At 41.1% G+C, this 22,302-nt stretch overlaps 1 protein-coding gene across 5 annotated transcripts in view; it reads left to right on the plus strand.

Moving 5' to 3' along the window:
• The first annotated feature begins 1,184 nt into the window (after window positions 1-1,184).
• The window catches only part of LOC308073509 (glycerol kinase-like), a 31,537-nt gene continuing 10,419 nt past the window's right edge, over window positions 1,185-22,302 (plus strand). For all 5 annotated transcript variants that reach the window (XR_013931997.1, XM_080412437.1, XM_080412439.1 and 2 more), the window contains exons 1-14: window positions 1,185-1,326; window positions 6,135-6,208; window positions 7,462-7,568; window positions 9,238-9,315; window positions 10,087-10,166; window positions 10,336-10,473; window positions 11,472-11,581; window positions 12,183-12,249; window positions 15,227-15,262; window positions 15,738-15,805; window positions 17,498-17,540; window positions 18,360-18,440; window positions 21,092-21,170; window positions 21,549-21,645. Coding sequence is in view for 4 of the 5 variants with exons in the window: in XM_080412437.1 (XP_080268563.1) it covers window positions 1,270-1,326; window positions 6,135-6,208; window positions 7,462-7,568; window positions 9,238-9,315; window positions 10,087-10,166; window positions 10,336-10,473; window positions 11,472-11,581; window positions 12,183-12,249; window positions 15,227-15,262; window positions 15,738-15,805; window positions 17,498-17,540; window positions 18,360-18,440; window positions 21,092-21,170; window positions 21,549-21,645 (1,115 nt within the window). In the remaining variant the exon portion in view is untranslated. The remainder of the gene's footprint in view (window positions 1,327-6,134; window positions 6,209-7,461; window positions 7,569-9,237; window positions 9,316-10,086; window positions 10,167-10,335; window positions 10,474-11,471; window positions 11,582-12,182; window positions 12,250-15,226; window positions 15,263-15,737; window positions 15,806-17,497; window positions 17,541-18,359; window positions 18,441-21,091; window positions 21,171-21,548; window positions 21,646-22,302) is intronic.

The raw sequence follows: 22,302 nt of genomic DNA on the forward strand, positions 1-22,302 counted from the left end.
ATTTGCTACCGGAACGGAGCTCTGTATAGTAGTGTGTATCTCTGTCTGTCTCATCATGATTTGTGTGCACGGGGTTCTCATCTTAAACAAGCTGCGTGCTTAACTGAGTCTTCCAGTTTAGTAGACCTTGTATTGTGAATTTTGTACTTCCATGCACTGTGATTCTCATGTCTTACTAAATAAAAGTACATCAATCAATCAATGTTACCTCTCGCCTGGTTCCATTCTCACTGCTGGTGTGATCTGAAAGAACCCATTCACCCTTAAAGCCTGTAGTGTGTAGGGTACTTTTTTTTGCCTCTGTAAGTTTATTTATAAGGCTATACTGTTATAGTGTTATAACAATGCTTCCCAACATTTTCTGGACCAGGGCCCACTACTTGATAATCTCAAAAGCATTCGCGGCACACCCATCTGACCACTTAGCACAGCAGCCATTCTAGTATACTTCAAGTTCCTATCACAATGAAAACTGAAAAAGACATTTTTTTGTTACTTTAATATTATTATCAATAAAAAATCATCATGGCTCAGCCCACAGTTTGGGAATCACAATCTTATAGTTAGCCTACTAACTAAACTATAAACTATAAGAACTAGGGTTAAATCTCTGCCTCAGATAAATATGTCTTTAAAAAGTACCTTATGTCACCCCATCTGTGTTGCCGTGCCCCTGGCTGTGATTGGCCAACAGTCCACCAGCGCCCTCTGACGACACTACTACAACATAACCTCTGGTTCACATTCCGTCTTTCACCAGGGACATTCGGTCTAGAGTCCGCCTACTCCACAACTGTGTCCGGTTACTTCCCCCCAGCGATCACAAGCACATACACGGGCCATTTCCGTTTCCGCCAAGTCTTCTCTAGACCGGATATGCAAACTAGAAAAATGTGAATCGATCAATGAAATCACTAAACCGGAACGGGGCGTTCCTACTACTAGTAATGACCCTCCTCCCCCTACACGCACATACATACACACACGCACACGCACGCACGCACGCACTCACGCGCGCACACACACACGCGCGTACACACACACACGCGCGCACACACACACACACACACACACACACACACACACACACACACACACACACACACACACCAGGCACACACCCACCCACATACATACACACACACACACACACACACACACACACACACACACACACACACACACACACACACACAGGCTGTGTTTTTTTTGGGCTGTCACACCACACGGAGACATCCAGGATCCAGAACTTGTCGCCGGGGTGAAGATATGACGGACCCTCTGGTAGCTGCCATTGACCAGGGAACCAGCTCCACAAGGTTTCTGGTGAGGAATCCATCAATGAATTAACACTAATAATGCACCATCATTGGTTTAACTTAACATTATTTGGTTCTATATTTTGCTTCCCTTTGGTTCCATCTGTCCACCGCTGGAGTTACACATAGAGATATATTCACACACGGAGGATTTATGTACCAAGGCTATAGTTGGATTGAGCAAGGTGATATGATAATAGATGTATTGTGCGCCCTCTACCGGCTCAGCAGGTACACTGCATGAATGTTATTGTAACTCATTCATGATTTAATTAAAGTTAATTCAGTTTTTAAGTGCTTTAAATCTGACCTGTATACTTTTTGAACACACAGGAACAGTTGACAAGCTTCAAGTAAAGCAATTTTATTAAAGAATTGTGTACAAAAAAAGAAAGAAAGAAAGAAAGAAAGAAATATAAATAATCAAGATTTTTTTTGCTACTACTCATACAGAAACAAGCAGCGAAATGCAAGCATAATGTGAGGTCCTAAATATAATAAAAATAAAAATAAATACTGTGCTACAACAACATATAGTAACATTAGTAACATTTAATTTGTATGTTATGCTATAGCAGTAGTAGTAACATAAGAACAAATAGGTCCTATGCAAAAAAATATGGAATGCCCTTAATGCTGGGTTAGGGTTAGAAAATAAAGGTCTGGATGCTAATTGTATCCAATCAGAAGGGAACTCATACAGGATGCAGGATAAGCAATTGAAACTTGAAGTGATCAGTGAAGAAAAGGAATGAGCAGACAAAATTGCAATTGGAATGCTATAAAATTGAAGGTGATAAATGGTTCTCTCTCTTGATTGGATGAAATTGGTGACCCACCTGAACATGTATTTTCTGTTTATTAAAGAGCTGGAGAGACAAGACCTCTGTTACTGAACACTTTATAGCAATTATTACTATCACAATATAGGGCTTTAACTTTTTAACAAGACAAGACCTTTTTGTTTTAACCAAACAATATCACTTACACCACCTTTACACTTCTCCTGAGCCATATCTGTAGCAGGGTGACTGACATGGATTTACCATTATCTTTATTGACCTGTGAGTCCCGTGGAATTCTAAACATGATCTTTGTCGTTTTGGATGAAAGTCCAGTCGTAAGGGAAGCTGAAGCTTCAGTAAATTACGGAGATGGTCTTTCTCTTACATTTGCCTTCCTCTCATTTTTCTTTTTACTGAAAGCATTGTTTTCTTTTCTTTTTTTTATAAAGAAACCGCAAAAGAAAATGATGGTCTTTCTAAATCTCAGCCTGGTCAAGTGGAAGACATTAGAGCCAGACTGATATCGGTTTGGCAATGTTTGAGCTTGTAGATTGGGCGTGAGATTGTAGATGGGCTGTGAGCTCGTAGATAAGTTCAGTTTATGTGTTTATTTACTTGTTCATCAAATATGGGTCACATAGGTAATCATTTGGTCTGCGACTGTCCAAAGTCGAGATCGGCATCAGGCCCAGAAATCTGGCATGACGCCTGTTGGAACACAGTGTTCTGCTGAAGCTCTGTTGTGTGAAATAAAGTATACTAACCACTCAGAAAAGTGAATGCATCGTTTTCACGTTTTTTTAGCAGACCATGAAGTAAGTAGGGCTGTCACGAATCACGATCATGACATCGTGGTTAATTAATAATTGTGATTAACAATTTAACACACACACACACACACACACACACACACACACACACACACACACACACACACACACACACACACACACACACACACACACACACACACACACACACCCACACCTGCACCAAACTTCATACATCATTTTAGGCCTTTTCAAAGTTCCTTTGTGCCTGAATTTAACCAACCCCTTATACTTTGTTGAACGGGGTCCCTCAGGGCTCTATACTTCTCCCGCTTCTTTTTTTCCTCACTTTCCAGGAAGAGAGAGGCTGTAATTTCTATTATCTTGGAATCCCAATTGATGATGTAATTGGTAGGCAGGGGTTTGAACTGCCCATAGTCCACCGATGAGAGAGAGATTGCACCATTTCTGAGTAGACAGAAATGGTGCCATCGTATAATGAGCATTAGTGCGTACCAATTATACGAAGATAAGGTTGAAAATGGGTCAAGTGCTCCTTTAAATGTTAAGTGTTGTGTTGAAGTGATTGGTGGCTTACAGTGGTGGAAAGTAACTAAGTACATTTACTCAAGTACTGTACTTAAGTACACTTTTGAGGAATTTTTACTTTACTTGAGTATTTCCAATTTCCAATACTTTTACTTCTACTCCACTACATCTTAGAGGCAAATATTGTACTTTTACTCCACTACAATTATTTGAAAACTTTAGTTACTAGTTACTTTGTAGATTTTGATTATTATTACAAAACATACATCAACCACTTCAGCCCTATATACATTTCGGCCATTTGAAAATAGCCGATCTACAAGCTCACAATGTGTTGAGATGCAACGCATTGTGAGCTTGTAGATCTGCTATTTTCATGTTTTTATTTTATGTTTTTCATGTTTATACATTTGAAAACTTGAAATGGGACTTTCTGCACAATGAGTACCTTTACTATTGGTACTTGAAGTACACTTTGATGCCAATACTTTTGTACTTTTGCTCAAGTACATTTTTATTACTTACTTTTACTTTTTTTTACAGTGTAGAATATTTCTACACTGCAGTATTGATACTTTTACTTAAGTAAAACAAAACATGTGAGTACTTTTTCCACCACTGGTGGCTTATCATTTTAGTATTGTAATCATCGTTGCCTTCAGTAAATGATGTAATGGTGGGATTACGCACATTGACTGGAACAGTCAATGTGCGTAATGATCATATGCGTGATGTATCATATGATCTGCCCTGCTAAGGTTGTGCAAGGACACCTCTGTCCAACTGGCCAACTGTGTGTGTGTGTGTGTGTGTGTGTGTGTGTGTGTGTGTGTGTGTGTGTGTGTGTGTGTGTGTGTGTGTGTGTGTGTGTGTGTGTGTGTGTGTGTGACTGTGTGTGTGTGTGACTGTGACTGTGACTTTGATTAGATTTATTTATGTCAAGGTATGAGTTTGGAATACCCTGACCGTGACAAGAAGGTTAAAGGGGCAATAAAGGATAATAAAAAAAACTATGCACAGTAAAGTCATTTCCACTGTGGTCCCCTCACACAAAATCGACAGATACTGACATACCTAAATACCATAATTGAAAAAACAAAAAACAAAACAGAATTTACATAAAATACAATAAAAATAGATAGTGTGTGTGTGTGTGTGTGTGTGTGTGTGTGTGTGTGTGTGTGTGTGTGTGTGTGTGTGTGTGTGTGTGTGTGTGTGTGTGTGTGTGTGTGTGTGTGTGTGTGTGTGTGTGTGTGTGTGTGTACTCTACTGGACAGCAGGTGATACCACACTGTGTTAATTCTCTGAGCTCATTACAGTTAACCATCTATGGTTAACCCTCATTAGTGTAGTGCGTTACATCCTATTTCTTTCCCCTCACTGTGACAGTCAACCTCAGCAGTGTGTTGCATCCTATTTCTTCCCCTGCACTCTTGTAGGAAACCTCTTTATTCCTTGGCTCACTCTAAGTTACAGAAGTATAAATTAACACTGAGGATTTTACTTTGCAGGCTGTGCAGAAGATCTAGTTTTATATATATATATATATATATTTTGTCTGTTTTTTTGTATTATGTATAACAGTCCAAACAGGGAAAGATCAGTGATACATTCTGGTTAAAATATTATTGTCAGAAGTATCGGCACAATATATTTTATGCCCTAATACCGCTGACAATAATATTTTAATATGTAAGCATTCATAACAATCGGTAGATATGTTGAGAATCTGTCCAGTCTAACGTCATCAAACTGTGATCTCTCTCTCCCATCATGTGCTCATCATCGTGTTGTGGGTTTGAATGTCCATAGTGACCTTTGTGTGGGAACCATGAGGTCTTTATTTGGGTCTTTATTTAGACATTCAGGATGTGAGATGTGTGCCAACTCTCCCAGGGTTGAGATGTGTGCCAACCGTCCCTGAGTGGGTTCACTGGGTTGGCAACGTTGTTGCTGGTTGTAAATCTCCTGCTTTTGTTTACTGTCCCTTTGCACTACCTGTGTGTCTCTAATACAGCGGTTCTCAAACATTTTCATGTCAAGGACCCCCTAATTGATTATGTATTTGGCCACGGACCCCCAGCTATTTTTGAATAGCCAAAGTATAAAATAGGATTAGAGTGGTTAAACTGATTGTGATTCTATATTAACACGTTTTTGCTGTGGACCCCCTGGAACCCCCTCAAGGACCTTTGAGGGCCCCCCAGAGTCGGGACCCCACTTAAAAATACTGGGATTCGCTGTGAGCTTGCAGACCGGCTGTTTTCAGTGGTTAATGGATGTTGATGAAGCACACGCGATAATAAATGAACCATGTGATCACATGGCGGCGTGATCAAAGAGTGTCGTAACTCTTTCAATGGCCTCTCTGTAAACACACAGTCTGGTGTTCCATCGTGACTCTGTGACTTCAGTGTTTTATTGACCTCCTGGCTACTTATCAACTCAAACACAGCAGTGATTCTCAAAGTGGGGCCCGGGGACCCCCAGGGGTCCTTGGGTGGGTTCCGGTGGGTCCCCAGAAAAAAATTGTAAACAAAAAATATTTTCTTTTTAAAAGTGAGTTTTGAATATTTTGTCAACACAAATCTTGCATGGGGGGGTCCCTGCCCGGCACAGAATCTTTTCAGATGGGGGTCAAGTTGGGGGTCCTTGGCATGAAAAAGTTCGAGTACCACTGCTCTACTGACCATAACCTCTGTCCTCTGCAGGTATTCAACGCTAAAACAGCAGAGCTGATCAGCCAGCATCAAGTGGAGATCACCCAGCTCTTCCCTAAAGAGGGGTGAGTTCAGACTGAGGAGCTGTACTTTACCTTGAGTATTCGTATTTGATATAGTCTGTGAGGGGAGTCTGTTTTCGGCGGTGGGGGTGTCTGAGTCTGACGAGAGCCTGCCTATAGTGCTTACTCAAAGCGATTTCCATACTAGACAACGGAAGCGTGAAAATCGGATGTTTTGGATGATCGTGCATAGTTTCATCTTTTCGTCATTTCAGGAAAATATATTAAAATATCTTTAATAGATATTATTTAGTGTTGAGTTGGTTTCCATTTGGGATAGCCTTAATGGCTGTATAAACAACTTATTTTATCCCCTTCAATGAGTTAGTCCTTTAAGCTGGGTACAACATGACCATTACCAGCCAATCTGGTATGTGATTATGTGTGTTATTACAGTAGTAAACTATTTGGTCAAATAATAATGATGGTATCTTTGAGTTAATGATACAACTGAAAAATGTGGCCATGCTTGAGGAAATCCTTTGCTCAGATGGTGGAGATTGTGTGACTGTGAAGACATGATTTCTCCAGTCCTGGTTGGATATTAACATGTATGAACACATGAAAATGACAAGAAATTAAACTATCATGGCCAGAAGGCACCAAATTACACAATAATAAAAAAAAAGAAAATCCAGACTCGGGCCATTGGCGCTCGTTGCTACCTGGACTAAACTAAAAAAAGTAAGTTTTGAGCATTCATATTGTCTGCGTCATATTGTCTGAATCACCGACACGACAGCCTTGCCACAAAACATAAACAAGGAAGTGAATGTAGTCTTGTGGATCTTCCCAACCAAACAGAGTACGTGATCTTCATTTTTCCATTTGTACCTTCGGCGGAGGTCCTCTTCGACACATCATTTGACATCACTTCCCTCGCGTGACACGTTGGTCAACACTTGTCGCTCAAAGCATAAATGGGCCTTTAGGGCCCATTTACTCAGCTCAGCTACATATAGCTTATTGCTCGGATGTCATGTTGTATTGAACGCTGTATTTCTCTTATGTTATGCTTAGGAAATGAGCTGTTGGACATGCATTCTCCCATAGATACATCCATGCACAAACTACAGGATTGTGTAAATAAAGACCAATCAAACCATTATTCAAGTGTGTGTGTGTGTGTGTGTGTGTGTGTGTGTGTGTGTGTGTGTGTGTGTGTGTGTGTGTGTGTGTGTGTGTGTGTGTGTGTGTGTGTGTGTGTGTGTGTGTGTGTGTGTGTGTGTGTGTGTGTGTGTGTGTGTGTGAATCAGATGGGTGGAGGAAGATCCTATGGAGATAATCCAGTCAGTGTACGAGTGTCTGGAGAGGACCTGTGAGAAACTGGGACAACTCAAGATTGATGTCTCCAATATAAAAGGTTTGGTGTGTGTGTGTGTGTGTGTGTGTGTGTGTGTGTGTGTGTGTGTGTGTGTGTGTGTGTGTGTGTGTGTGTGTGTGTGTGTGTGTGTGTGTGTGTGTGTGTGTGTGTGTGTGTGTGTGTGTGTGTGTGTGTGCGCGCCTTCTAAATCCTAACCTAAGTTTTCAGAAAATCTTAAATTGTCTATTCAAAAAATGTTAAGAAATTCCTGTTGCTATATACATAGCAACATCTAAAATGACACAGATGCTTTCCCGGTTTTAAAGGATCTACACCATGAATTTAAAACAAATATTTGATATTTAATATCATATGGTGTATGTCCCTCAAACCTTTTTCAAAAGGTTTGAGCCTAAATCATCTCTCAGATATACTCATCCCAAGTCAATTGTCTCTGGCTTATACAGCACTTTCAGCTGCAATACCAAAACGTCCTCTTGGGCAGGGGGGGGCTACTGAGCAATTCTGTTCAGTTAATAAATTCAGTTCATAAAAGAAAATATTAAAAAAAAAAAAAAAATGGAAAAATTCTGCATAAAAAGAAGCATCTAAGAAAAATACAAAATTGAAATAAAAACACTTTGAACATTTTTGAACAATTCCACCAAGTGTTTGAGGTGCCTGTTTCACCCACTTCCGGGGGGCGGAGCCAAAATCCGAGCCCGAAGTATTTGTTCGTAGACCCCCACTTAGGGGGGGTAGAAAAAGTTTCGGAGCGATTCGGGCACTTTTCATTTAACATTGGGTTTGCCATCAAAAATGTTTGTGACATCATAAACATTGCCATTCTGAGATCGCCTGTTCAGACACGCCCATTCTGGAAATCCATGAAATGAGAAGGAATGACTGAATTTTAAAAAAAAACATTTTTGGGGTACAAGAGACACTGGGGACCCCAAAAAATACAAAAAACCAAGAAAAAAGTGATTTTCATGGTGTAGACCCTTTAAAGGTATAACAACATATAGGCTTTCCCGGTCTTAATGTGTTAAGGAAAGGAAAGGGGGGTATTATTATTTATTTTTTTACCACATAACTGCATTGCAGAACCAACGCAAAGAGTAAGACTTAAGGGTGGTCCTTCATATTGGGACGGTGATATGATTGTCGGTAGGTGAATAATCTGTAAGCTACATGTGGGTAATGTTAAAGTGCAACTGAGGTTAATACCTGCCTACAGAGAGAGAGAGAGAGAGAGAGAGAGAATTGAAAGGGAGACATTCAGATGGACAGTATCAGAGGCAGAATCGCACTCAGAGAGTTGATACAGAGACAGGAAATGTTCACATGCACATGAGACATAACACAAGCTTTGCAAATGGACATTTTGTCCACTTCAGTCCTACCGTATATACTTCAATGAATAGCGGAAACAGACAATAGTGAGACGGGGTCAGAATGTATGAGAGGGGACTTGATGTGTAACTGCTGTACTAGCAGTAACTATCAATGAAATAAACTACTGGAATCTACACTGTAAAATCCTCAGTGCTTATGTAGCTCTGAGAGGTCTGTAACTCTCAGAGTTACAGACCCGTAAAGAGTCCATTAGTAACCAGATGGTTGAAAACCAGTGTATTTCAAGGTTCATGTCTTTCACTCTGTCCTTGCACTTTGTCAACAAATCTGTGTGGATAGCAATGTAATTGTGCGTGTTTTGTCTCCTCAGCGGTGGGAGTGACCAATCAGAGAGAGACGACCTTGGTTTGGGACAAACAGACAGGACAGCCTCTGTACAATGCTATCGGTGAGTTTACCACCACTGACTGACAGACAGACAGACAGACAGACAGACAGACAGACAGACAGACAGACAGACAGACAGACAGACAGGACACTTTGTAAAATGCTATCGGTGAGTTTACCACCACTGCCCTAAGACGTGGCCTCTCCTTCAGGATCAATAAAGTATCTGTCTGTCTGCCTGTCTGTCTGTCTGTCTGTCTGTCTGTCTGTCTGTCTGATCCATAAAGTATAATGTAGTTGTCCCCCATGCAGATAAGTAAAGTATCTAACCATAGAACTATGGAGTTTCAAGTTGAATGGGCTTATAGGAGACTGATGTGAATATCGAAATCTAAACATTGAACTGAGCAACTTAAAAACTGCCTGGGGCACACACTAAAACCTGAGTAGATGTTAAAATGACCTCAGGGTGCAGTCACACCAAACTGTCACTTTGAGCTTGTAGATCTGCTACTTTAGCCATTTTTTTATTTTAATCCTGAAAAGTAACGGTTTTGGATATATGGGGTTTCGACCCGACAGTGACGATGTATAGCAGCTACTATAGCTTGCTGCTTAGCAGAAATGTGAATTAAAAAATATTTTTATTTTTAAAGATATTTTCGTGAACGGAAATCACTAACAGATGACTAACATCTTTCTTTCTCTGCTTTCGGGAGGTGTAGTTCCAGACTCTATATGATATGTAGCATTCGGAGATTGTGGAATAGTTGTCTGGCTATGCGAGGCCAAATGTGATATGACAGCTTCTTCTGTGTGTGGCTGTGTGCAGTGTGGTTGGACATGCGGACTCAGCCCACTGTAGAGAGACTTATCAACAGAACGCCTGGCCGAAACAAGGACCACCTCAAGGTAGGATTATCACCTTTTATTTGATTTTGTTTTATTCATTTATTTTAGATTATTACCTGCTGTCACAATTATTAAATACTGTAATCTGTCTGCCTGCCTGTGTGCATGTGTGCGTGTGCGTGCGTGTGTGTGTGTGTGTGTGTGTGTGTGTGTGTGTGTCTGTGTGCAGCATAAGACAGGTCTTCCTATCAGTACGTACTTCAGTGCAGTGAAGCTGCGTTGGATGTTGGATAACGTGGAGGAGGTGAGACAGGCCGTCGTGGAGCAGAGAGCCATGTTCGGTACCGTCGACTCCTGGATCATCTGGGTATGGAACACAGACAGACAGACAGAACATACACAAACAGGAGTTATGGTTCAAGGATATATTTGACCTGTAATAAAGGGCCCTTTACACCAAGAATGATAACTATAACGATACATTTGTCATTAAAACCCACCCAACCCACCCACTGTTGACAACGACAGTGGGTGAACGATATCGTCACTTTCAGAGCGATTTCAAGAACGATGGAAACACCGGAATCAGAGATAGTTTTGTTGGAGAGGAGGAGACGATTTGGAATAGCTAATGTTAGCTGGCTTAGAGCACAAGCTCGGGACTTAACCACTTAAACCCATATGTTGAGCGGAGTCCCTCAGGGCTCTATACTAGTGTATTTTGTGTTTTCGCTCTACATTAAATATCTTCGCTGAAAATAGCCGATCGACAAGCTTGTTGATCTGCTATTTTCTGCAAACGTTTTCCCAGAACACGGATAATGGGGTTTGAGTGAATAATCGTTCATCATCAGTGTGGACGCTCACATAATTATCGCTATAGAGCACCGAAGTCTGACGTAATTTACACATCCTAGGTTTGTCTACCTGGTTCGCGGTTTTCCACCCCCATTCTGAATCCCCATAGACGTATTTAATATCGCGTCAAATAAGAATTGTGTTCCAAAAATAAACAAATGACCCTGGCGGTTTTACTCTTATGGATATGAAGCATCAACTGACGGTGAGAAAACGCTAATGTTACTTCCGCCGAATTAGTTAAATCTTCGCCAGAAACAGACTGTATCAAATATAAGTGACTGACTATCATAAACGATACAGAACCTCCTCCCTGACAATATCGCCGAGACAGTTTGTTTATTTTTGGAACACAATTCTTATATGAGACGATTCTATGATGACCCAATGTTATTCCATAGCGAAATTACTTTACGAACCTGGGGATGAACGAGTGACGTCAGGACTTCTGTACTCTATGCTTGGTGTGAACGAACCCTAAATGTGTCTGTGTTTTTTGCATGTTAGTGTCTTACAGGAGGCAGAGACGGAGGTGTTCACTGTACGGATGTTTCTAACGCCAGTCGCACCATGCTCTTTAACATCCATTCACTGGAATGGGACCCGGAGCTCTGCAGGTAACCTATAGATTCACAGTGGCAAAGGCTCTGACAAGTATGCACTGCATACTTGCAAAAGAGACTTTGTCTCAATGTATTTTTACTGGTTTAATAAAGGTTATATACAGTATAGGTACTAAGTCTGGCTTTACAATTTACTATTTAATATCAGGGCTGGAAAGTAACTAAGTGCATTTACTCAAGTACTGTACTTGAGTTAACATTTTGAGGTACACTACTTTTACTTTACTTGCGTATGTCCTTTTTTCAATGCTCAATGCTTTTACTCCCCTGGCATCAAGATATACTTAGATTGCTAAAAGTAAAAGTGAAATGCTTTCAAATTAATATATCAAAATCCTTCGGAAAAATAGCTGATCTACAAGCTCTCGACGCTTTGTGAGCTTGTATACAGTACAAGCTCACAAAGCGTCGAGAGCTTGTAGATCAGCTATTTTTCAGAAGGATTTTGATATAAAAATCAGCTTTTCTTTGTAAAAATTACAATGTTTGCAATATTACAAAATTAATGTACAGTACAGTACTTGAGTAAATGTGCTCCGTTACTTTCCACCACTGATAACAACACCTAGTAACAAAATAATATGTCTGTTTTCAGGTACTTTGATGTTCCCATGGAAATCCTCCCTAAAGTTAGAAGCTCTTCTGAAATCTATGGGTATATGGTACGTTCATAAACCCTCTGTACATGTTGGTTAATGTGTGTGTGTGTGTGTGTGTGTGTGTGTGTGTGTGTGCGTGTGCGTGTGCGTGTGCGTGTGCGTGTGCGTGTGCGCGTGTGCGTGTGCGTGTGCGTGTGCGTGTGTGTGTGTGTGTGTGTGTTGCAGTATTTATGTTTTGGGACAGGTTTGCATGGGTCTGATTTAACTTCATTAATGGGACCATAATTTACTAAACGCATATCATGGCAATTGAAGGAAGACTTTAAACTAGCGACTTGAAGCATAAAGTATTTATGACAATGTTCATTAAGGTAATAAAATCAAGTGTAAAGTCCGGCCAAAAACCCATTCGCTTTAATAGAGAGTTATTGCTTCTGCAGCCAGCAGTGGTGAAATCATGGGGGAAATAGCTAAACTAGCGGACATTCATACTTCCTATATGGCCTCAAATTAGAAACCGGATGCTAGCCCCTTGGGTTGGACTCTCTGTGAAACATGTAGTGGCCTTTGGAAGAGAACAGTAAGTCTGCAATGAGGACACAAACAACATTACGGTCTCATAAAATAGATGTATCTCATTAACCCTGTTATGAGCTGATAAACGTGCTCTATCTTCCTATGAAAAGATGCACGGATGATAAAGACAGTAAAGATTATAAAAGACTGTAAAAGTCTGACACAGACTGACCCAGACTTTGTATCTCTATTTCAACAACTATCTTTTTGGTAAATGAATGCCCTACTTCTTTGTAAAACTGTGTCGCACAAAGTCGGCTATATTAGCTGAAAGTGAAAGTAGTTACGTTTGTCTGTGGGTTTTACAAATATTCAACCAATGAAAAGTATTAAAAATAGCTTCTGACTAAATAATAACTTAGATCCATTGGAACACAGGTTCTTTTTTCCGCACTATAAAAGTGAAGCTGATAAATGGGTACTCTCTCCTGATTGGTTGAAATTTGCAACCAACCTTAAAATGTATTTTCTGTTTATTGAAGAGCTAGAGACGGGGAGACCCCTGTTAGTAGCAGTATTATAGCAGATTATTATCAGAATATAGAGCTTTAACCTTTTAACAAAAAAACATTTTGTTTTAACCAAAAAATATTTCTTACCCTATACGTTTAAAGGAGGAGTTCACCCAAAAAATGACTTATTTTCTATCAATTGCACACCCTATGAAGCCTTGAATCCATGGATTCTTTTTAGTTTTTGTCGCATTCCTAAGCTAATAATTTGATTCCCGTCTCCTACCGGCTAATGTATCCGGTAGGAGACACAAAGTAGATTATTTGTGTCTCCTACCGGAAATACACACGGTCATCAAATTATTGTCTTAGGAATGCCACAAAAACAAAAATAAATCCATGAAATCAAGGCTTCATGGGGTGTGTAATTGATAGAAAATAAGTCATTTTTTGGGTGAACTCCTCCTTTAATGGAAGTCGGTGGGTCAATGGTGGGACACAAGAATAACAAATTTATTAAAATAAAAAAGGAAAATCCTCAGTCTTAATGTAGCTCTGAGTGTAACATGTAATAGTCCATTTGTGTCCATGTTTATACTCTCAGAGATAAATAAACACTGAGGATTTTACTGTGTGTACTACATGTGCGTGTTTGTCTGTTTCGTACTGTATCTGTGTTGGTCATCTCATCTGTGCAGAATGTCTACAAGCAAAATGTGCACCTTGTCCCGTGTTAATGTTGGCTTAAAGGAGCACTTCACCCATTTTCAACCTTTGGTCATTACTAATGCCAATTTTAAGATGGCACCATTTCTGTCTCTGTGTCTCAGAGGAGGGCTATGGACAGTTCTGAAACCTCCATACTAATGACATCATCGGTAGGCAGGTCATTTTAACCCGTGAAGACGGGGAAAACCTTTTTTTTGGCTATTCAAAAATAAAAGAGCTACAAGCTCATAGCGTGTCACTTCGCGCTATGAGCTTGTAGATCTGCTATTTTTTTTAAATATCTATATATTTTTAAAGGAAACATTTGTAACTTAAATCTTTGCTTCTGGGGGTCCCTAGAACTAAATATTTTGAGATGGAGGTCGGCGGCCAAAATACATACATACGTAATGTTGTGGGTCCTTGACATGAAAAGGTTTGAGAACCACTGATATAGCAACATGAGTTTTTCAGAAAACTGTTAGGATTTAGAAGACATTTGTTGAATCGGCCTCAGGTCTTAATGGGTTAAGTCTTAAGACCTGAGGCTTAACAAGATTTCAAACTTTTTGTTATTTTTATTTATTTATGCAAGAACAAGGGCTTCTATTTCAACATGCTAACCTTCCAGGAAGAGAAAGGCTGTAGTTTCTGTTAGCTTGGAATCCCCTTCATTGATGTCATTGCCATTCATCAGCTTCAATTTGATAAGTGTTCCAGTTCCAGCTTTGGCTTCTCATGTATTTATTTACTTATTTATTTCATCACTTCCAATTTCACTTGTTTATTGTATCCTGTACGAGTCTTTGGCGCCTGAATGTCCCCCCGCGGGATCAATAAAGATCTTATATCTCTCTCTCTCTCTCTCTCTCTCTCTCCTGACCTGATTGGATCAAATCGGTATCTCGACCTGAACATTTATTTTCTCGTTTACAAAATAGCTGGAGACCCTGAACAAACCGGGAAAGCGTCTGTGTCATCTTAGATTTTTGCGTTGGCTATTCAAAAATAGCAGATATACAAGTGTATACTTCGTGCCGCGCTGCGAGCTTGTACATCTGCTATTGTTGAACCTTTTTTTTTTAAATCTTGAAAGTGTGAAAGTGTGATAGAACTACTGGTTTATAATCGGCCTCAGGTCTCAATGGGATATAACAATGATTAACTATCAGCATATAGAGCTACAGTATTTAACACTTATTATAACAAAAACATATCACTTACATGGCCTTTAGCTAGTTGTTTATTTGTGCATAGTGTTTCTGGATCATTCAGGGTGTCCCTCTGCTTTCTTCCTCTTGTAGAAATCCAGCTCTCTGGAAGGAGTTCCCATCTCGGGGGTAAGAGAACGTCTTTGTCTTTAATCTGACGCATTTCATATCTCTGTCATACTGTCAAATTAGTTAGACCAGTGGTTCTCAAAGTGGGGTCCGGGGACCCCCAGGGGGTACTTGAGGGTGTTCCAGGGGTTCCCAACGATGTGTTAATATTACATCAAAAGCAGTTTAACCACTTTAAACCTTTACACGTTGGTTATTCGAAAAAAAAGCAGATCTACAAGCTCACAACTGTGCACAAAATCTTTTCAGATAGAGATCTGTGGCCAAATACATATTAATTTGGAGGTCCTTGACATGAAAAAGTTTGAGAACCACTGGCCTACAATAGGTGACCAGTCATACTATGTGTGACAGATGTGTCCTCTTCTGACTGTCCAGGTAGAGTACAGATGTGTGACAGTGTCTAGGTGACCAGTCTTGTGACAGTGTCTAGGTAGAGCACAGATGTGTGAAAGATGTGTCTTCTTTGTGACAGTGTCTAGGCGACCAGTCGGCAGCTCTGGTTGGTCAGATGTGCTTCAACGATGGCCAGGCCAAAAACACGTAAGCTATCTCCCTCCATTTACTGTATCTCCCTCACATGCAGTGGTGGAAAGTAACTAAAGACATTTACTCCAGTTCTGTACTTAAAAACAAAGTATCGCTTCATCAGCAGGGTGCTGCCGACGTTTTTCAGCAACCATTGCACGCTATTTCAGCCCCTGGACGGTTTCGGTGCCGTTACTTGCAGTAGTCCGACCTTTTTAATTTTTTTTGGCCAGGCGCTTGGTGCCCCCCCTTGCTTGGTGCCCTGCAGCGCCTAAAGTCGTGCAGTAAGCCTGTACATTACCAATTACCAATTACAGGAGTAGTTCACCCAAATAATTACTTATTATCTATCAATTACCCACCCCATGAAGCCTTGAATTCATGGAGATCGTTTTGATTTTGTCACATTCCTAAGCCAATAATTTGATGACCGGCGGAGTCTCAAAGAGTCTTCATTGAGTACTCCGCCGGTATTGGCTTAGGAATGCGACAAAAAAACAAAACATCTCCATGAATTCAAGGCTTCATGGGGTGTGTAATTGATTGAAAATAAGATTTTTTTTGGGTGAACTACTCCTTTAATCCCTATGTTATACTATTTTCAAAAGATTTTGATAAATTTTGAAAAATGTGGGACATTCTGCGTGATGAGTACTTTTATGAGAAATTAGCGTTAACGTGCAGTTGGAGAGTCATTTCTAATAAAGTGCCGCTGAGTGTATACTTAGCTGTGAGCCAGTGTCGTGCACTGAGAAAAGCCGATCTGCGACACGTTGTGAGCTTGTTGATCGGCTATTTTTTGGCTTTAGGATTAGGTTTAAAAATGGCATTAATAAAAGCACCATCCTAAAATGTTGATGTCCTCACAGTCACAAGTATAGTAATTGCGAACGCAGCGGAAGGAGGCGCGCCGAAAAGTGTAGCTGCGCAAGTGTAGCTGCGCAAGTGTAGCTGCGCAAGTGTAGCTTACTATGAAACCGTGCTCGGGTTGTGTGTGTGTGTGTGTGTCTCTGTGTCTCTGTGTGCAGTATGTGTGCACTGCCTGTGTGCAGCCAAGTAAATGTCCAATATAGACGTACCATACATCAAATGAAAGGTCTTTGAAAATTGAACACACCTGTCAAGGTTGCGTTTAAGCCCGCCGCTTCCCCCGGAAGCCACGCCCCGGAGAAGGCTCCTAAAAACTCCCCATTGAAACCCCATGTTAAATGAAAAGTGCCCGAATCGCTCCCAAACTTTTTCTACCCGCCCTAAGTGGGGGTCTACGAACAAATACTTCGGCCTCGGATTTTGGCTCCGCCCCCCGGAAGTGGGTGAAACAGGCACTTCAAAAAAAAAAATGCATTATTCTTTTTTTTGCATTCGCTTCCCGCGTTCGCGCGTCTTACTTGTTATTAATACGTGTGTGTGTGTGTGTGTGTGTGTGTGTGTGTGTGTGTGTGTGTGTGTGTGTGTGTGTGTGTGTGTGTGTGTGTGTGTGTGTGTGTGTGTGTGTGTGTGTGTGTGTGTGTGTGTGTGTGTGTGTGTGTGTGTGTGTGTGTGAGAACCATTACTGCAGGATGTTGGTAAAGACAACTTTGAGTTCTGTACGATACACTATGTCTGTTTACAAAGTGTGTTGACTTTCTATCCTGTGAGATGAGTTATATTATTTACATGAAGACTTGAAGAACATCATCTTGTCTGTCTATTTTCTGTTGTGTGAAGGTACGGGACTGGCTGCTTCCTGCTCAGAAACACAGGCGAGAAGGTGAGATGTGTGGACTCACTTATATCTGTTTTATTACCTGTTACCTGTTTTTTTGTGTTTTCCTTCTTCAAATGTCGATCGAAGTTCAAAGTAGTTGCAAATCCATTGTTGATTCTAGCACTGCATGCCTTGCATACTGCGATTCTTGTATGGTTGCATTCCACCTCGTGATCTTTAAAAGCGAAAGATATAATCACTGGAGTCGAAGGGCAGGCGCTACTACAATATGACACATGTCACTGACGGCCGGGATTTTTCACTAATAAAATGAAGAGTTGATGGGACACCTTTTAAACATTTTAATATTTGGGCTTGCTGTAAAGTATTAAGTGACTTCATAAAAGACTTTTAGAGAATTATCAAGTCAAGAGGGCTCAAGTCAAGTCTAAGTCTATTTTTGATTTGATCAAGCAGTTCAATGACAGACCAGTGCGAAGCGCGCGCGTGCGATTTTTTGGCGGTTTTGGGCGGATATTTCCGAGTTTTTGGTTGTTATTTGCGGTTATTTCTCGGTATAACTCTTACTAAACGTGAATCTGTTCACTAAAAAAAAAAAAAAAAATCTTTTTTTTTTTTTTTTTTTTGCGGGGCTCCCCCAAGCGCGGGGCCCTGTGCGGCCGCACCGTTCGCACTACCCTTGGTGCGGCCCTGGGTTTATTAGCCAGGGATCCTTTGAAAAAAAAAATGTCTGTCAGTGTGTTTCACAATGATGTTACAAGTGGGGGTTAGCTATGATTTTGTGCAACATGTTTAGAAGTTTGGACTACCTCTATATGAACATGGCCTCTCTCCTCTCTCCTCTCTGCTGTCTCCTCCCAGCCTGTGATGTCGGACCACGGCCTGCTGACCACAGTAGCCTACAAACTGGGGAAGGACAAGCCAGCCTGCTATGCACTAGAGGTGTGTACCTGGGTACCATATCTTTATGTTCTTCCGAAAATGTATGCCCCACTTCGTCATACTATAGTGTCACACAAAAGTTTTTAATTGTTTCGAAAAATCTTACGTTACATGTAAATTTCCTCTTCTACCCCGGATTTGAACCCGGGCCTCCTGTGCGAGTACTGACATTTTTCCCAGCTAATAGAACCTGCCTGCTCGCTCAGGGGATAAATTGAATCTAGACCTTCAGGTCAAAATTTGTGTCAAACCAGAAACAGGATCGAAGTCAAAAGTCATGTCTCACCTAGACACAGGATCTACTGTAAATAGAAGAGCAGGGAGATAAATACAACCACCCCTGTTGCGAACGTTCAGGGCATATTTGCCAGCACTGGCCTATATATGGAGATCCCCATAAATGGAGACGATCGACCTACGAAGTCGTCATAGAGACCCAAGACGTGCCATAGATACAGGGTCTGACATCAGGGTCTGACATCAGCGAACCCTTCCCAGAGACTCCATATATGGAGATGGCCGGCAGGTCCAGGACTGACGTCATGTTCCCATATTTGGGCATAACTGACATGGGCAGCTCCATGTATGGAGATGTCTGACACTATCTGACAACACCATGGTGACATCAGGGGCACAGCCAGCAGTATAAAGGTCGCTGGATGCCCTGGTTAAGGCATTGTCCTCAGCGACGCTCGAAGAGCATCTTAACTCTCTCCAGAGTACCAGGAGATTAGCTGGCCTTACAACCCAGTTACTCACGGATTGCAGATTCAGGACGACTAGCTGGCCTTACAACCCAGCTAGGCCTTCAAAGTGGATCTTGAGTCCGGTTCTAAACAACCAGCCGTTTATCAGTTCTTCTACAACCCCAATTGTATAAGTTATATCGTATTAACATAGTATTGACATACAAAATAACATTTTATTAATTAAAAAAAGTTACATAGCGCCGCTTTAAGTGAGTCTGTGGCTTTTATAATATTCAACCAATGACAAGTATTAAAAAGAGCTTGTGCCTTGTGTATTAATAATAACTACATAGGATCCTTGGGAACACAGGTTCTTTTTTCAGTTTCCTGAAAAAGTCTGGACATACAAGGTTTCCACCAGACAACGACCATGTGCCTCTGTCGCACACCAGAAAGTGCAACAGCCCAGAATTCACATTCAAAGGTCACCCCCCCCCCCCCCCCCCAAAGAACTCCACTATAAGATGGAAAATACTTTATTTGCAGGGCAAACATTTCAAGACCTCAGTGATTGTTTTAAAGCAGTCACAGTGTATCTCAATGTGGGGTCCGGGGACCCCCAGGGATCCTTGAGGGGGTTCCAGGAGTTCCTCAGCTAAATTAGTTACTATAGCACCAAAACCACTTTAACCATACATCAGGTATTTATTTGACAATAGCCGAACCACAAGCTCACACAACGCATCTGCTTCTTTCACATAATCTTGGAGAAAAAAAATTGGAATATTCTTTAACACGGTCCTCATATAGAGTTCTCAAATTCTACCTGAGCCCGACCCGACCCGACGTTTTCGGGCCGAGCCGGGCCTCAAAAGTATGCTAATTGGTCGGGCCGAGCCGAGCCTCTGGCTCCATGATTATTTATTTTTTTTAATGTTTTTTGATAATATATGTTTTAATTCTGTTCTGTCTGAATGTGTATTTATCTATATAATGAAGATGGCGCTGACTGACTGGCATTAACTTGCACTGTGCTGCCCACGCTCACCTCATACTTACATCACACTGCCGATATGTCTGATATGTCTGAGTCATAGTGTCGGTGGCTTTGTCAGAGTACCCGTTGTACCCGTCCGTCTGTGTCCCTTTTGTGCCCATATATGGAGATATCTGTATCTGTCCGTCTACCTCTAACCTCGCATCACCAGTCTTTCCACCTCGGAGGAAAGCCTGGTGTGCGTTACTAAAGACCCATATGATCCGGTCTATGCCACGCCTACTGAAAAAGAAAAAAGAAAAAATAATCCTCTTTCCGGATTGTCGCGATCCGGTTTTGCGGTGCCGCTTTGTTTTGGTTCCCCAATTCCTATTTAAATGGAATAGAATTTCCCCGTGGGATAATACGGATAATACAGACGCTAAATAGTCTCCGGAAAGTACACTCACATTTATATTTAAAAAATAAGCTAAACTACGCCGCATCAAGGATTTTATAGGACGGACCTATTTTGGGGTGAGACGTCTTTCCGGTTTGTCGCGATCCGGTCTAGGGCTACTTCCGCTCCCGACCGGATCATATACCCGAAAAGGAATGGTGCCCAGGCTAGTCTACCTCTGTCCCTTTTATGCCCATATATGGAGATCCCTGATGTCGTTAGTATATGTCTATACCCTGTACATTGGCATGCCCATTTATGGACATATCGGTCGGATCGGCGGTTCTGGACAACCGCATATCTGAACGACTCAGCAGCGGGCGCCGCACTCCCTTAACACCATATATGGGCATAGCGGTCGTAACTGTGGCTCTGGACAACCGGATCTCCATATATGCCTATATATATTTGTTTATGGTTATGTCTGAGTCATAGTGACATGCCTATATATGGGCATATGTCGTACACTGGTCTGTCATTGAACTGCCATCCTGCCTGGTGCTGACTGTGTGATTGGTCGTTTCAGGGTTCTGTGGCCATAGCAGGGGCTGTGGTGCGATGGCTGAAGGATAACATGGGTATCGTCCAGTCCACCTCAGAGATAGGTACTACACTGTTCATACGCCATTACTGCATTGTTACTACACCTTTACTACACCTTTACCAAAAACAAGTCCAACATTTTTCAAAAGGATTTCATGAATAAAATAAAAATACAAAATCTAATTTACATGATTTTTTTTTTTTAAGTGTAAGAAGATCTGCTATTTTCACTAGTTTGGGTCCCGGGCAAACGTTCTCTTTTGGGTCTTGAGCTAAAACGTTTGGGAACCACTGCGCTATTACACCAGTGCCACGCCACTACTGTGTACGTACAGTTATTACAGAGTGTAACTACATTCATATTAGAATGAGATATTGATTATAGATTCCCCTCCTCTCTTTCTCTCTCTCTCTCTCTCTCCCTCTCTCTCTCCCTGCAGAGCAGCTAGCAGCGGCAGTAGGCACATCATATGGGTGTTATTTTGTCCCAGCTTTCTCTGGACTCTACGCGCCGTACTGGGAGCCCAGCGCCAGAGGGTGAGACAGCTGAATCTCTAACAGATAACACAACTTACAACAAAACCTGTGGAAACCTCAGACAGCCGTCACTACGGCAACCATCCAAATCAACATGCAAAGCATCTTGTTGGATTCAGTGAACTTCTTTTCTTTTTTTTTTCACACTTTAGTCATTCTGCCAATTCCCACGTTCCAATGCAGTGGTGGAAAGTAACTAAGTACATGTACTCAAGTACTGTACTTAAGTACAATTTTGAGGTATTTTTTACCTTACTGGAGTATTTCCAATTTTCAATACTGGAAAATATTGTACTTTTACTCCACTACAATTATTTGAAAACTTAAGTTACTAGTTGCTTTGCAGATATAAATCATTATATTATAAAACATACATTAACCACTTTAGCCCTTTTTTATACATAGGCTAGTTGAAAATAGCAGATTTACAAGCTCACAACGCGTCGCATCGCAACGCGTTGTGAGCTTGTAGATCTGCTATTTTCAAACATTTTTGTACTTTTACTTTTGGTACTTTAGGTATATTTTGATGCCGCCAATACTTTTGTACTTTTACTCAAGTATATTTTGAATACTGGACCTTCACTTGTAACAGTGTTTCTACATTGCAGTATTGATACTATTACGTAAGTTTAAAAAAATAGAGTACTTTTTCCA

Source organism: Gymnoscopelus braueri (assembly GCF_963280865.1).
Source record: "Gymnoscopelus braueri genome assembly, chromosome: 18".
Taxonomy (NCBI): domain Eukaryota; kingdom Metazoa; phylum Chordata; class Actinopteri; order Myctophiformes; family Myctophidae; genus Gymnoscopelus; species Gymnoscopelus braueri.